Genomic DNA, 14,124 nt, shown 5'->3' on the forward strand with positions numbered 1-14,124 from the left:
AGGAAGAAGCTTCTTTCTCAAAATAAAGTAAAATAAATTAAAAAAAAAAAAAAAAAACGACAACTGAAGTTTGGTAGAGATCATCTCGGTGTAGAGTAAGACTTCAGGAACAATGCGACTGATTGGACAGATGAGGATGAGGACAAGATGTTTGGGCACAGTGCCAGTCACGTTTGGCCCAAACCTGAAACTGGTTTTGAACAGAAGAACCTCATAGCGGCTACACAGCATGGTGATGGTAACTGCGGTATGGTTTAGGGCTGCTATATGAGGGCCAATAGAGCTGTTACTCACCGACTGTGAATTCCACTACTTTATAGAGAATGATTGAGCAGAACAGGAGGTCATTTGGCAGAAGGCTGAAGCTAAACCAAAAAGGATCATGCAACAACAGAATGGCTCATAGAGACAAATCAGAGAGTTGTGGAATGGCTTTGTCAAATCCCAGGTCTTATTCCACCTGAAATGTTGTGTGGTGAGACATTCGAGAAAGCCTTAAAGATCATCAGTCAGCATAAGAGTCTAAAAAGAGTTGCAAGAATTGTTTACGTCAAGATTTATTTGAGGCAGTGCACTTCTGTTGCATATCCAATGAAGCCAGGAGTGTGTGTGTGTGCGTGCGTGCATGTGTGTGCGTGCGCGTGTGTGTGTAGAGTGTCATTTGTTAAATTAGATTATTTTGATCTATTAATAGAACTGGAGTTAAGCTCAAATATATGTCCAGAAAGATCAAACTTTTCAGGGGTTATACTTACTTTCTCACATCACCGTAATCTATATAGATCTCTGTCCCATACCTCACACTCATAAATTCTCATTGATCCTGCAGAGGTTTTTCTGGGCGGCCTGTGTTTTTGTCCTGACATTATTTCTTTTCTGCAGTCTGATGAAAAGGTTTAATAGATATCTGAAAGGAAAGTGTGGATGAACCTTATCTTTGTATGAAAGCTGAGGCTAAGCCCTGGCAGTAAACAAGCATATTATCCACTGGAAGAAGGCACAGAGTAGTGCAGCTCATTTTTACTACATCTCATTGGGATTAAGCAGATCTTAAACGGTTATATTTATTCTCCTCTAATGCTCCTTTCACTTAATGTTTTTTTACAATTTGAACTTTTATTTGAGGAGACTTATACATCTCTCTCTCTCTCTCTCTCTCTCTCTCTTTCTCTTTATGCCTGTCTGTCGCTCTGTTTTCTGTAGTGTGCACTGACAGTCTATTTCATTCTCCAGTTGAGTGCGTAAGCCCTGCTGGGATGTTGCCATCATAAAAGACATTGCCCTTGTTTGACCACGCTCCCTCTGACAAATAGCTGTCTCCAGCTGACCCTGACGATCTGTGCGTGTGGGTGTGTGTATGTGGGGGTGTGTGTATAGGAAATGGAGAGTACGTAGAAGAAAAAATATATATTTTTTAATATTCATAGTGGGTTACATCAGCTAGTGGAATTCCGTTTGTTGTGAAAGACTGGAATTTGACATGACAGAGAGAAAGAGAGAATGAGAGAGAGGGAGAGAGAGAGAGACAGAGAGAGAAATGGAGATGAAGGAACAATGTGAGAGGGAGGGTAGGAAGAAGCATGATGAACCTGAAGCAAGTGCATGTCCAGTCATTCATGAAGGGCAAAGGATGTCTGTCTTTTTACTGTCTTGTTCTCTCCAGACTATCAAGCAAGAGGATCTGTTGAAGAAGTCCTCAGATAGCCTTAAAAAAATCTGCCATACAGATATATCAGCCCTATCAAGTCGGTGTACTCATATACCAGTCTTATCAAGCCTTGCTTGCACATATACCAGTCTTATCAAGCCTTGCTTACACATATACCAACCTTATCAAGTCTGTCTACTCATATACCAACCTTATCAAGTCTGTCTACTCATATACCAACCTTATCAAGTCTGTCTTACACATATACCTGTCTTATCAAGTCTGTCTACTCATATACCAGTCTTATCAAGTCTGTCTACTCGTATACCAGTCTTATCAAGTCTGCCTTACTCATATACCAGTCTTATCAAGTCTGCCTTACACATATACCTGTCTTGTCAAGTCTGTCTACTCATATACCAGTCTTATCAAGTCTGTCTACTCATATACCTGTCTTATCAAGTCTGCCTTACACATATACCTGTCTTATCAAGTCTGTCTACTCATATACCAGTCTTATCAAGTCTGTCTACTCATATACCTGTCTTATCAAGTCTGTCTACTCATATATACATTGCTCCAATTCATTGTTATTGGTTTTCTGCTGTAAAGTAGGTGGTTTTGAGAAGCCCCTTCGTTTCCTCTCACACTGCAGCTGCGTAACTTCAGTAGCATTAGCCATCACGTTCTTTGCTGAATCTTCCTCACGCTTTCTTTTCAAGGCTGCTGTATGAGAAGCAGCATCTGAGTGATGACTAAAAGTTGATGTTTTGTACCGTCGGCTAGTACAAGGCATAGCACCATACATTTTACAAATCGGGCGGCTCATTTCACCATTGTTAAATTCAAGCCACGGATGTATTCTGAGCCAGTTGGCCTGGAACTTGTCGTTGGACTGCTGCTTCACCTTGGTAACGTACCCTTACCTGTCTAAGGATCCTAAGGACTAACGTCATTAACACTGACATCACTGGCAGTGCCGTTTGCGCTGGTCCGTTCGCTGTAAATGTGTGTGGGAATTTCCCGCATTACTAGTGCTAGATTTGTGGGAATTGATGAAATTATGCGCAATACCCACAATCCCACACTGAAATTCAAGCCCTGTTATCAAAGTCTGTCTATACATATATCAACGTTACCAAGTCTGCCTACAAATATAGTCTATACATATACCAGTCTTATCAAGTCTGTCTACTCATATACCATCCTTATTAAGTCTCGTTTACACATATACCAACCTTATCAAGTCTGTCTACTCATATACCATCCTTATTAAGTCTCGTTTACACATCTACCAACCTTATCAAGTCTGTCTACTCATATACCATCCTTATTAAGTCTCGTTTACACATATACCAACCTTATCAAGTCTGTCTACTCATATGCGATCCTTATCAAGTCTGTTTACACATATACCATTTTTATCAAGTCTCCCCTACACATATATCAACTTATACCCATAATAGCCTTGTCATGTTTGCCTTGCATGTATACCAGCCATATATCACAGCTGACACTAATAGTTTCCAAACACCAACCTGTCAAGCCAAAAAAAAGTTATTTCACGTTCATTTGTTTAATCATGCTGCAAGCAGCAGAATATTGAGTAAAGGGCCTCTTTCATCATAAATATATTTAAATGAAGACAAAAAAAAAATTCAAAATGTGTTTCATCATGTGTGTTGTAATTTTTGCCTTCCCTTGGTTCACTTTCATCTTTCTCCAAAACTGTCATTTCATGGTTTTCTGTCTCTTCATTCAGTTCTTGCTTTACAACTGTTCTTTCAGGTGCTGTTTTCTTTTTCTTCCTTTCTTTCTTTCTTTCTTTCTTTCTTTCTTTCTTTCTTTCTTTCTTTCTGTCTGTCTGTCTGTCTGTCTTTCTTTCTTTCTTTCTCTCTTTCTTTCTCTGTTTTTTTCCTGAATCTAATACTTCATACCATATTCAAGAGGATATCCATGATTCATGAAGGCTGCTAAAACAGAATTGCTTCATGGCACAATGCTGTTTTGCCCAAACAGTGATTTATTGCACAGTTTGAAGAAATCCACTTCCACCAAATCTGTTGTTGTCATAGATGACAGAATTCCATTAGACTTGGCAATATTTTCCAAAGTATTCTTCATATCTTATAAATGAATATGTTGGGTTTTTGTTTTTGTTTTTTGTTTTGTTTGGGTTTTTTTTGTTTTTGTTTGGTTTTTTTGTATGATGTTCTCGAGAAAAACGTATATGTTATTTTTATCAGCGAGCAAAAAGCTCATTAAAGCAACTGCAGTAATACTACAGGTAGTCTCATATCTAATGCACTATGTAACTAAATCAACTTGCGTGTAATGGTTTAGCTGAGATGCTAGATACACATGATTGAATTGGTTGTGAGTGTGAGAAAGAAGAATGGTGTAAATGTATTGCCATGTTTATGTCTGAAGTCATTTAAATCTGCATTTGTATTGTGCATGAAGATTTCCCTCAGGTAACGCTTTCTATGTGTGACGTGCTAGAGATCACAAAGCCTGCTCTAGGAAGACTTTCCCTTTGATTGTTTCAGTTACTGTTTTTTTTTCTCTACTCCCTGATTTTCATATCATCCATGAACTTTCTACGACTACTGCTATGACTACTGCTAAGATAATAATAACAATAATAATAATAATAATAATAATAATAATAATAATAATAATAATAGTAAAGAAAAGAAGAACCATGGTAGTAGCAGCACTACTAGTAACAGTAACATACTTTTGCCTTGTCCTCATGGTACCCCCTGAGGGGGTACGTGGTGGAATATTTCACAATTTGTTTTGTTTGTTTGTTTTTTGTTTTTGAGATCAGTTGAAACGAAGGTTAATGAACTATTTTTGATGCCATTTAAAAGACTACTTATGTTCTCTCTCTCTCTCTCTCTCTCTCAGTGCTCAGTGGCCTCTGCTTCAATGACTGTCCAGAAAAAGTCAAGGTAAGAGCCGTGTGCGTGTGTATGTGTGTGTGTGGGGGGGGGGGGGGGGGGGGGGGTAGCAGTCTGATTGATTGGGGTGGTTTGTGCAGCTCTGGGATATTTGGGCTTTTCTCCCCATGTCACCATCACTCGTTTATCATTACTACAGTCCCCTTGTCATCTCTTGGCTTTTAGTCCACTCTTCTATCTCTCTTTCACCTCCCACAGTCTCCACCTCACCCCCCCCCCCCCATCTGTTCCACACACTCTGTCATTTAACCAATTCACACATACATCTGCATGTTTTTCCTTCAATACAGGTCAGAATGTGAGAAGCAGAGAGGGAGAAAGAGTCTGCTGTGAGATTAGCTGTACCGTCAGCGTAGCATTTGACAGGCTGTCATAGCTTTTTAGTCTGAACACATGCACACATGCACACACACACACACACACAAACACACGTGTGAACACTAACACCTTTCGTCATTAAGTGTCAGCCCCTGCTATGAAGAGATAACATATCACCTGTATGACTCTACAGCCACACACACACACACACACGCACACTTGAGAAATCTGTCAGAATGCTGTATAATCATAGTATCAAGTAGTGTGCAATACATTACACTGTTCACAGACAAACTTTTTTTTTTCTTCCCGATATGTCAAGTGTTCAGTTTCAAACAGCAGAAGTAAAAAGCCAGCATCGATTATTGCTCACAATTGTTCTGCTGCAGCTACAACCCAAAAAAAAAAACCACTGGACAATTAACAGTTTCATCTCTAAGCATATGATATCTTCAGGTTGAAATATTCGGTTGCAACCCCCAGCCTTTTGCGGTCTGACATTTAGTCCTACACAGCAGAGTACACAGTACCAGCATTAGGAGCCTAAAGCTTCTCGTATATTTGCACCCACCAAGTCCCATTCAGCCTTCTGTAACAGCCCAGCTCTGCCCCCTCATTCACAAACACCCAGTGTGGCCCTGATTTTTTACAAGCCTTCTTTTTAAGCTGCAACAACACATGATTCGCGACCAGAGACCGTTTGAATTTCCTTACTCCATCCGTTTAAAAATTCATCTCCAGCTTTTCTGCTGCGTGCACTCTTCATTAACATTTGCTGGGATTACTCCCCATGCTGAGGGAAGAATGCATAATGGAGAGGTTAGCTTGTAACGGGCATCTCAGCTGAGCTGGGCTTGTCTCAGCTAGTCTTCCAGGAGGATTGAGATGGAGTTTCATGAGACTTGAGGGCAGTTTGTGTGCCTTATCCACCCCTGTGAGGCTCGGAGACAGTTTCCAAAGCCTCAAGGGCCTGAAGAAAAAAAAAAAAAATTCTGCTGTTGGAAGAAGAAGAGGTCAAGGAGAGTTTGAGCATGTTGAAGATTAAGGTAGAAGATTCTAGAAGCATTTACTCTGAGGGTCATGTATGCCTATACGAGCTGACACGAGCGAGGTGGAGCCAATCAGAAGCTTGTCAGTCAGGCTGAGAGAGAGAGAACTCACGAGGCTGAACTAAGTCGGGACACGATACTGTTTTCGATCTAGTGTCACCTTGGAGATACAGCGTGAAGCGGAGATGCAGGATCCTTACTCTCCTAGTGATTTTGGTTATCACACTAGTCTTCTCATTTCACTGCGACAGGATGAGAGTTACAGCTATTTGTGTGTGTGTGTGTGTGTGTGTGTGTGTGTGTGTTTGTGTGTATGCTTTGTGCTTGTCCTTATGCTTATGAACATGCAGATGCATGTTTTCTCAGCCTGACAGTCTATCTCAGTATGTGTTTTGGAATGAATCTTAACCGTAGACATGTTTGTTTGTTTTCTGCAGCCGTTTGGCGTGAACCAGCCTGGCCCTTACGTCATGTACACCACTGTCGACTCAAACGGTTATCTTAAGAACGCTTCTGGTGAGTAGCGGCCGTGGAAAACAGCTTTCTAACGATAATTCTGTAATGAACCACCAATAAACTTGTAACAGTTCTGTTTAGAGATGCCATGGTCCCGTCAAAGAGACTTTGAGCTGAGTTAGGCCACTTAGATATCACTCTGCTCCATTAGCCCTTTAGGAAAGCAGCAGGTACAGCACATGCATTAGTAACTAAAACATTGAAGCTTTGGTCAATTTGAAGATCTGTGGATGTTTGGACATATGGGAGGTCATTGAGAAAGTGTATGAGTACTCTGGAGGGGAACAAAAGTGTAAAGGTGATGTGATTGTTTTGGGTTTTTGGTGTGCAGAGGGAGCCTGCTCCACTTCAGCTTTGGACACTCTCTCTCTCTCTCTCTCTCTCTCTCTCTCTCTCTCTCTCTCTCTCACTAGCTGGTCTGTCCTCTCACAGTGTCCTATCTGTGGAGATTAATTGAAGGCAACTGCTAGAGTTTTTTTTTTTTCCACACAATGGTTCTGTCGTTCATCTCTCCATCTGAACCAAGGTTATCACACCACACGCTAGCACTTCCTGTGGGAGAGAAGCATGATGGGAAAGCAAAGATGTTGATCTCCTTTGTGTGGCTGTGAAATTGGAGGCCTTTTGTAGTAGGTTGTTTTTTTTTTTTAAGAGAGATAGAGAAAGAGGGAGAGAAAGAGAGAGGGGAAAGTGAAAAGGAGAGGCTTGTTTTCTCATTTTCTCAGAATGAAAAGAGGAGGGAGAAAATGCGTGAGACAATTTGAGCTCCCGGTTGCTCAGGGGTCACAGCAAACACACAAGTGCAAAGAGAAAAGTTGGAAGGAGAGAGCAAGTGAGAAAAAGATTTGTCTGCACACATCCCCAATATATGTTGTCAAAAGCCTCAAAGATCAATAAAGTGTAATAAAATAAAGTGTATTTATCATGCAGTGTAATACCTCTTTCCCAGAAATGCAAATAGGTAAAAAAAGAAAGTATGTATTTAGAAGGAAAGAAAGACTGAAGAGACTATAACTTCGAGCAGACATTTATTGTCATGGTCTCAGCAGCCTATATTTCCTTAAATATATGTGAGAGTGTGTGTGTGTGTGTGTGTGTGTGTGTGTGTGTGTGTGTGTGGAGGGCGTGAGTGTCTACTGATAAGGAGTCATAGTGAGAAAATTCATATCTCCTGCCCAAGGCTTGAGATATGACACAGTCATTTCTAATATAAATGGCTAAAGGGAGAAGGTGTTTTCAGAGAGTCAGAAATAATGGATTCGCAAGATGCTTTGGTCCTTGTTTAAAAAAATGTGGGGGTTTTTTTCTTCTCTTTTTTTTTTTTATTAAGGAGATAAATTATCTGACAGGCGTAATAGTGTGAGTTCCTATCTCTCCTGCATGTATTAGTCTTTGTGTGGTATTCAGCGAAACTAGAGGAGTTCTCCCTCATGTTTGAGTAATCTTTCAAAAGTAAAGAAGAAACTAAACTGTACAGACTGGACGTGTGAGGGTGTGTGTGTGCGAGGGGGTGGGGTGTGTGTGTGTGTGTGTGGGGGGGGGGGGGGGGGGGGGGGGGTTGCTTCTTTCTCTTTCTGTGTGTTGCTATGCATTTTGTAAAGCGCAGTTCCTCTGTGACAGCTGCCCCCTCCTCCACCACACCCGGCCCCCGGCCCCCGGCCCTACCCTTCCTCTGTCAGAGCTGCAGCTCTCTGTGCCAAGGGCCCAGGGATCAAGGAGACTCACAAAGAGAGCAATCAAAAGAAGTAGAAAAGAGGAATGGGAACAGTGCACTGTCTTCACCTCCTCACCTGAGTAGAGTGACTTCTATTCTTCAATTCTCTCTCTCTCTCTCTCTCTCTCTCTCTCTCTCTCTCACACACACACACGCGCGCAGCTTTAGAGTGTGCGTAATCACAGTGTATCCCAGATCTAAGACTATAAGGGCCTCACTTCTCTCTGTCTTTCTTTGTTTCTTTCTTTGTTTCTTTCTTTCTTTCTCTCTGTCTCTCTCTCTCTCTCTGTCTCTCTCTCTCTCTCCCTCTGTGCCCAGTGTATACTTCTTTCTGCAAGGTCACTTCACAGACAATACAAACTTGAAAAAAGAAGTTGAGTTACTGAAACCAGGGACACTTTTATAACAGGTAGCAAAACATAAACAAAAATTAGAGGAAGAAATAACAGTATGTTGTATCCTCTGTGCATGCTCCATGTCTTAGGGCTTAGATCATTTTATTTCAATGCAGTTTTTAAGCATTTCACTCCTAACCTTTTTATAGACTGTTGATGTGCTCTCTGTAGACTGTCATCTTACTCTGATGTGCTGATCTGGGATCAGTTTAATGGTATGGCTGTGAGGGTAAATATTAGGCCTATGGGTAGTAAGGGCTGGTCCCAGAACAGAGAAAAGTGCATGGGCTGTCAGTATGCATTTCTGACTGGGCCTGTAAAAGGGTTGAATAGGGACACATAGTCCCAGAGCTGCTCATTGTACAGTGATAAAATACAGCAGCAGCTGAAGTAAAAGGCTATTTATTTTGTGACTGGGGACCAAAGAAACAGCTGTAACTCTCCTCCTGTCTCCTCTCTCCTCTCTCCTCCCTCTTTCTTTCTTTCTTTCTTTCTTTCTTTCTTTCTTTCTTTCTTTCTGTCTTTGGCATTGTGTATGGTTTCCTATCAGCCTATAGACTAAGCTCCAGTGATATTACATTATGACAATTTGTCAAAATGCCTCTCTGTGGTTTGGCTCTTAGCCTCTAAGTGACATTAGATGTTTGTTCTGTCTTTTGTGTGCACACCTCAGAAAGGACTGCTGCAATTTTGTTTTAAGGGTTTTAAAGGGATCGCCTGGCCTCTGTCAGATGACCTGTTTCCATCGATCAAGATACTCAATATGCTCTACTCGCCTCTCTCAGATAGAATATTAATGCTTGGCTGGCCTGTATGTGTGTGTGTGTGTCTGTGTGTGTGTGTATGTGAGTGTGTCTGTGTGTCTGTGTGTGTGTGTGTGTGTGTGTGTGTGTGTGTGTGAGTGCATGTGTGTTTGTATGTGTAAGAATGTGTGTGTGTGTGAGAGTGTGTGTAAGAATGTGTGTGTGTGTGTGTGTGTGTGTGAAGAGGGAAGTGGTGTTGCTGGGCTGATAGACAAAAGGAGACTGAGGAAAAGATCTACAGATCGATGTGTGGCCTCAGCAGGCTCTTTTAATTAGGGAAATGAATAAGGAGGATTATCAACTGCGGAGCAAAAACACCCCTGCCCTCCTACAGCGAGACATACACAGACAAACACGCACACACACACGCACACACACACACGCACGCATAAACACACACGCGCTCACACGAATAAACACACCCATACACCCACAAGCATACCAAAGAGCAAAAAATTCACCCATTCACATACATACACCTATACTCATCTCTTTTCAAAAATACTTTCCTGTTTTTTGTTTTTTGCTTTTGTGCCCCTTACTAGCAATTACTCAGTGGCTGAAAAATACAGAAACATTCTCACAGGCATACAGCCACTCACAAAATATACAGTCTTACAGTCTCTCCCACTCACAGAGTTTGGCTTTTAACAGTGAGGAGGTAAGGAAGAGGATAAACGTCGCTTAGATATTGGTTTCACTGTTTTTACAACTTTGAAACAATTTGTTTCCTTTAAAATATGAATTTGAAACAGTCCTGTTATGCAGAAATTCAGCAGACATACACAACCAGAAATAGTTTCATCAGCTGGCCCTCTGTCCATACTTGTACCGCACATGAAAGAGAGAAAGCACAATTATACACTGTCTAATTATAGGCCTCTCTGAACCTTTAGTTTGGGAATGTGTGTGTGTGTGTGTGTTCAGAAGGTAATAATGACCTTTCTCTCTCTCTCTCTCTCTCTCTCTCTCTCTCTCTCTCTCTCTCTCTCTCTCTCTCTTTTAATGGATCGCACCACATCCCCCTCCAAACATCAGAGACACAAAGCTGACCTGAAACACACACAGGGTCAAGGCATTCCATTATGTGCTATTGCAGTAGACAGAGTGAAAGTAGTCCTTGGCCTTTGCAATCCTAATCTCTCCCCCTCACAATTAGCCTTACTGTCTGCCTGCTTAGCTCACTCTCAAGCCTGCATGGACCCCAAACCTTCACACTGCCTTGGAGGTCATTACGGCTGGCTTGGCTTCTTCCACACACACTCAGATAAGAGGGAGAAATGCGATCGGAGCCCCACGGATAATGCCTTTTTATCTCCTTCACAGCAGACACGCAGCCGTACACACAAATCAATGCGTGGATCAGCAGCTATTGCGGCTCTGTAACACTGCAGGAAGGTATTGGTGCAACCTCCTAATCCCCATGGGCCTAGCCGCAGCCGCTACTGTTTGTCCCTTTTATCGCCACAGAAAGAGGGGAAAGAGTGGTTTCTATAGCGACGGATAGCTAAGATCATTCGACAAACAGGTTTGCTCAAGGAGATGATCTAGGTTGTAGGACAAGGAATGGTGTGTGTGTGGGTGTGTGTAAATCTGAGTGAATGCGTGTGTGCACGTGTGTGAATGTGTGTGTGTGTGCGTGCGTGTGTGTGTGTGTTTGATCATGACTGAAGCTGGGAGCTTAAATGACTTGGTAATAAACTGAGTTTGAAATGTCTTTATAATTTTTATCAGTTGTTTGCCTGATCATATTTCAGCCCTTCTTACATAGGAATACGTTTTACAGAATTTCAAATTGGTGTGGAGATTGTGTGTGTGTGTGTGTGTGTGTGCGCGCGCGTGCATGCATAAGTGCACACATGTTTGTGTGTATAGGTGTGAATATCTTATTTACTCTGAGGTTTGTTTGGCCTCTCAAGTGAACAAAGACAACAGGAAATCAGAGTGTAGCTCCTTTTGCAGCAAGTGTACCTTTATCACATATCTTTCATTGTGTGTATGTTCATATGCATGTGAGTGTGTTCATATGCATGTGAGTGTGTGTGTGTGTGAGAGAGAGAGAGAGAGAGAGAGAGAGAGAGAGAGATGAGGAACCTGCCAGGGTGCTGCTGCTTGGCTGACTGGGCTCAATCCCTTTTGTGTTTCAAGAGAGGGATTTGAAGCCGTCACTTATGAACAGGAGCCAAAATGTTCTTGGTTAGACCCTGCGTGGTTCTGTTGGGTTTATGCAGTAGAACCACTTTTAATACATACCACCTGTGTGTAATAATCTATTACCACATCAGCGTAGTGAGTGAGTTTTTTTAATATATACCATCTGTGTGTAATAATCTATTACCACATCAGCGTATTGAGTGAGTTTTTTTGTGACATATTACCTGTATCCCTGTGTCGCCTGAGTCTTCATGTATATGCACATATATGTGTATGTGTGAGTGTGAACGTGAATGCATGCGTGCGTGTACACAATGTGTGTATGTTTGTGTGAATGTGAATGAATGCATGCATGCATGCACATATGTATTTATGTGTGTGTGAACATGAATGCATGCACATGTACGCACGCACATACATGTGTGCACATGTGACAGACCTCAGCAGAGTTCATGTAAGGAGACTGGAGCTAGGAACAGTTTCAACTGAGTATTTGCTCCATAACATTTACGCAGGACTTTTCCATGCTTTACATCTGCTACAGAGAGTGGGTTTTGTCCCATTCATAGATTATTTTAAAAGAAAAATCAATAACTGTATAATGGGACTATGGCTTTGTATTGATCAGTCTGTGGCCGAACAGTGTCTGTCAAAGTGCACAGATCATTAGATCATCACTGGAGCTCATTTAATGATATTACAATACAAATCACTCATCAGATTCAAGGGCCTGATGTTGACAGACCATTTCATTCTGCATGTCTGAAATGCTGATAGACCATTTCAAAAGAGGCAGATAGGGTGCAGACAGCGTTGTTGTTATCGTTCTGGTTGCTGTTGTTGCTGTTGTTGTTGTGGTTGTCTTCTTTTAGCCATAGCTTGTCTTTGCTTAATGAGGTACAGCCTTAAGTCCATCGCCCATCATTCAGCTTAATGGAGCCAGAGACTCTGGGCTATGTCCAGAATGGCAATGCTGTCATAATGTGCCAGGGGGACATTATTAAGGCAGACTGTACCTCTCTCTCTCTCTCTCTCTCTCTCTCTCAGTTCATTTCACTGACGCCTTATTGTCTTGCATGTTTGCTTTCTTTCATCAGAACAGTCCAAGAGAAAAGTGCAGTATCATTAAGAATTGGACAATGTAAAATGTACACTACATCTTAATATCAGATTTATTTCTGCCTGTCAGTTTTCTAGAGAGATAATCAGGATGGTGGCAAAGTAGGGGAGCTTTTCTTATGGATTACATTATAGAAATATATCACTCTGTCTCCCTCCCTCTCTCTTCCTCTCTCTCTCTCTCTCTCTCTCTCTCTCTCTCTCTACATCCCATCTCATTATGGGAAACACACAGTTAATTGTTTTTTTTTTTCTTTTTAATGGCATCATTAAGCCAGCCTTGGCTCCTCTCATGGACACATGAGAAATGGCCCGACCTTTCTCTTACTGGAGAATTTTGGTCACAGCACACGAACACACACACACTCACACACTCACACTCACACTCAGACACTGAGGGAAAGTTCCATATTGGGTGCAAAGTCCAACACTCTAACATGGAGCCTGAAGTGAGACCCAAGGCATCAACAGTCGTATGACAAACTACCTGTCAGTCAGCGGAGTTACCACTGATGACATACACTCAGAGAGAGGGAGAGAGAGGGACAGAGACAGAGAGAGAAAGACAAAGAGGGAAAGCGTGAGAGAGAGAGACAGAGAGAGAGTCAGGACATGATATTAACCATAGAGAATTTAACGGGGTTCCATTGTGAACATCATTGTTTTTGACTACCTACTGGCTTCTCTTTCATAGAATGTCTGTAGCTGACTGTCTGTAAGTCTGTTACACTGCAGTTTTAGGTGAACGCCATCATATGAAAAAAAAAGTTCTCGCACCTGTGTGATAGGACTGTCTTATTTTATTTTGCGTTTTGAGAGAGATTGACCACTTTTTTCATGCCATTCAATCTTAAAGAACTTTGTAGGCTGCTCGCAAAGGAGCGAGTCAATTAAACTAAAAGCTCCAGAGAGAGCTGACACACACATTCTCTCTCTGATTGGTGCAATTACACAGTCTGCGTTTAGAAGGGGGTGGGGGGTGGGGGGCGGGGGGCGGGGGGCGGGGGGGGGGGGGGGGGGGGCTAGGGGTTGGGAACACTGTTTCTTATTATAATCAGTGAAGAACCAGGGGGAGGAGACGCTCACTCAGACACTGTACAGGTGTCCATTAAAATTCAGCTCTATGAGAACCCTTCTTACCAAACTCTTTTACAGTAAATGTCACTCTTGGATTAGATTTCTCAACCACGGTTCCTCTCAAACTGTGTCAACAAGCGGAGCTGTCACCGACAACAGATGGCAAATTTTACTGAATGTTCTTGACTTGCCAGGCACACTTTCTAAATCTCTAATCAAACCGCCTTGCAGCAGCATCCTGTTCTTTTGTAATGAAAACAAATATTTGGTAACGACTAAGTCGAGTGAGGTAAGCCAGGCGTGGTTTGACGCCAGACAGCCTTCTCAGACCTGCAGAGTGCTGAGTATTGAGTCAAGCGCTTGTG

The 14,124-nt window shown here is 42.0% G+C and overlaps 1 protein-coding gene across 1 annotated transcript in view; it reads left to right on the top strand.

Annotated features, from left to right (window-relative positions):
* itfg1 (integrin alpha FG-GAP repeat containing 1) overlaps positions 1-14,124 on the top strand; it is an 88,130-nt gene that overhangs the window by 63,553 nt on the left and 10,453 nt on the right. The window contains exons 13-14 of the mRNA XM_030765042.1: positions 4,562-4,605; positions 6,419-6,497. Of these exons, the coding sequence (XP_030620902.1) occupies positions 4,562-4,605; positions 6,419-6,497 (123 nt within the window). The remainder of the gene's footprint in view (positions 1-4,561; positions 4,606-6,418; positions 6,498-14,124) is intronic.

This window comes from Chanos chanos, chromosome 2, assembly GCF_902362185.1.
Source record: "Chanos chanos chromosome 2, fChaCha1.1, whole genome shotgun sequence".
NCBI classification, from domain to species: Eukaryota; Metazoa; Chordata; class Actinopteri; order Gonorynchiformes; family Chanidae; genus Chanos; species Chanos chanos.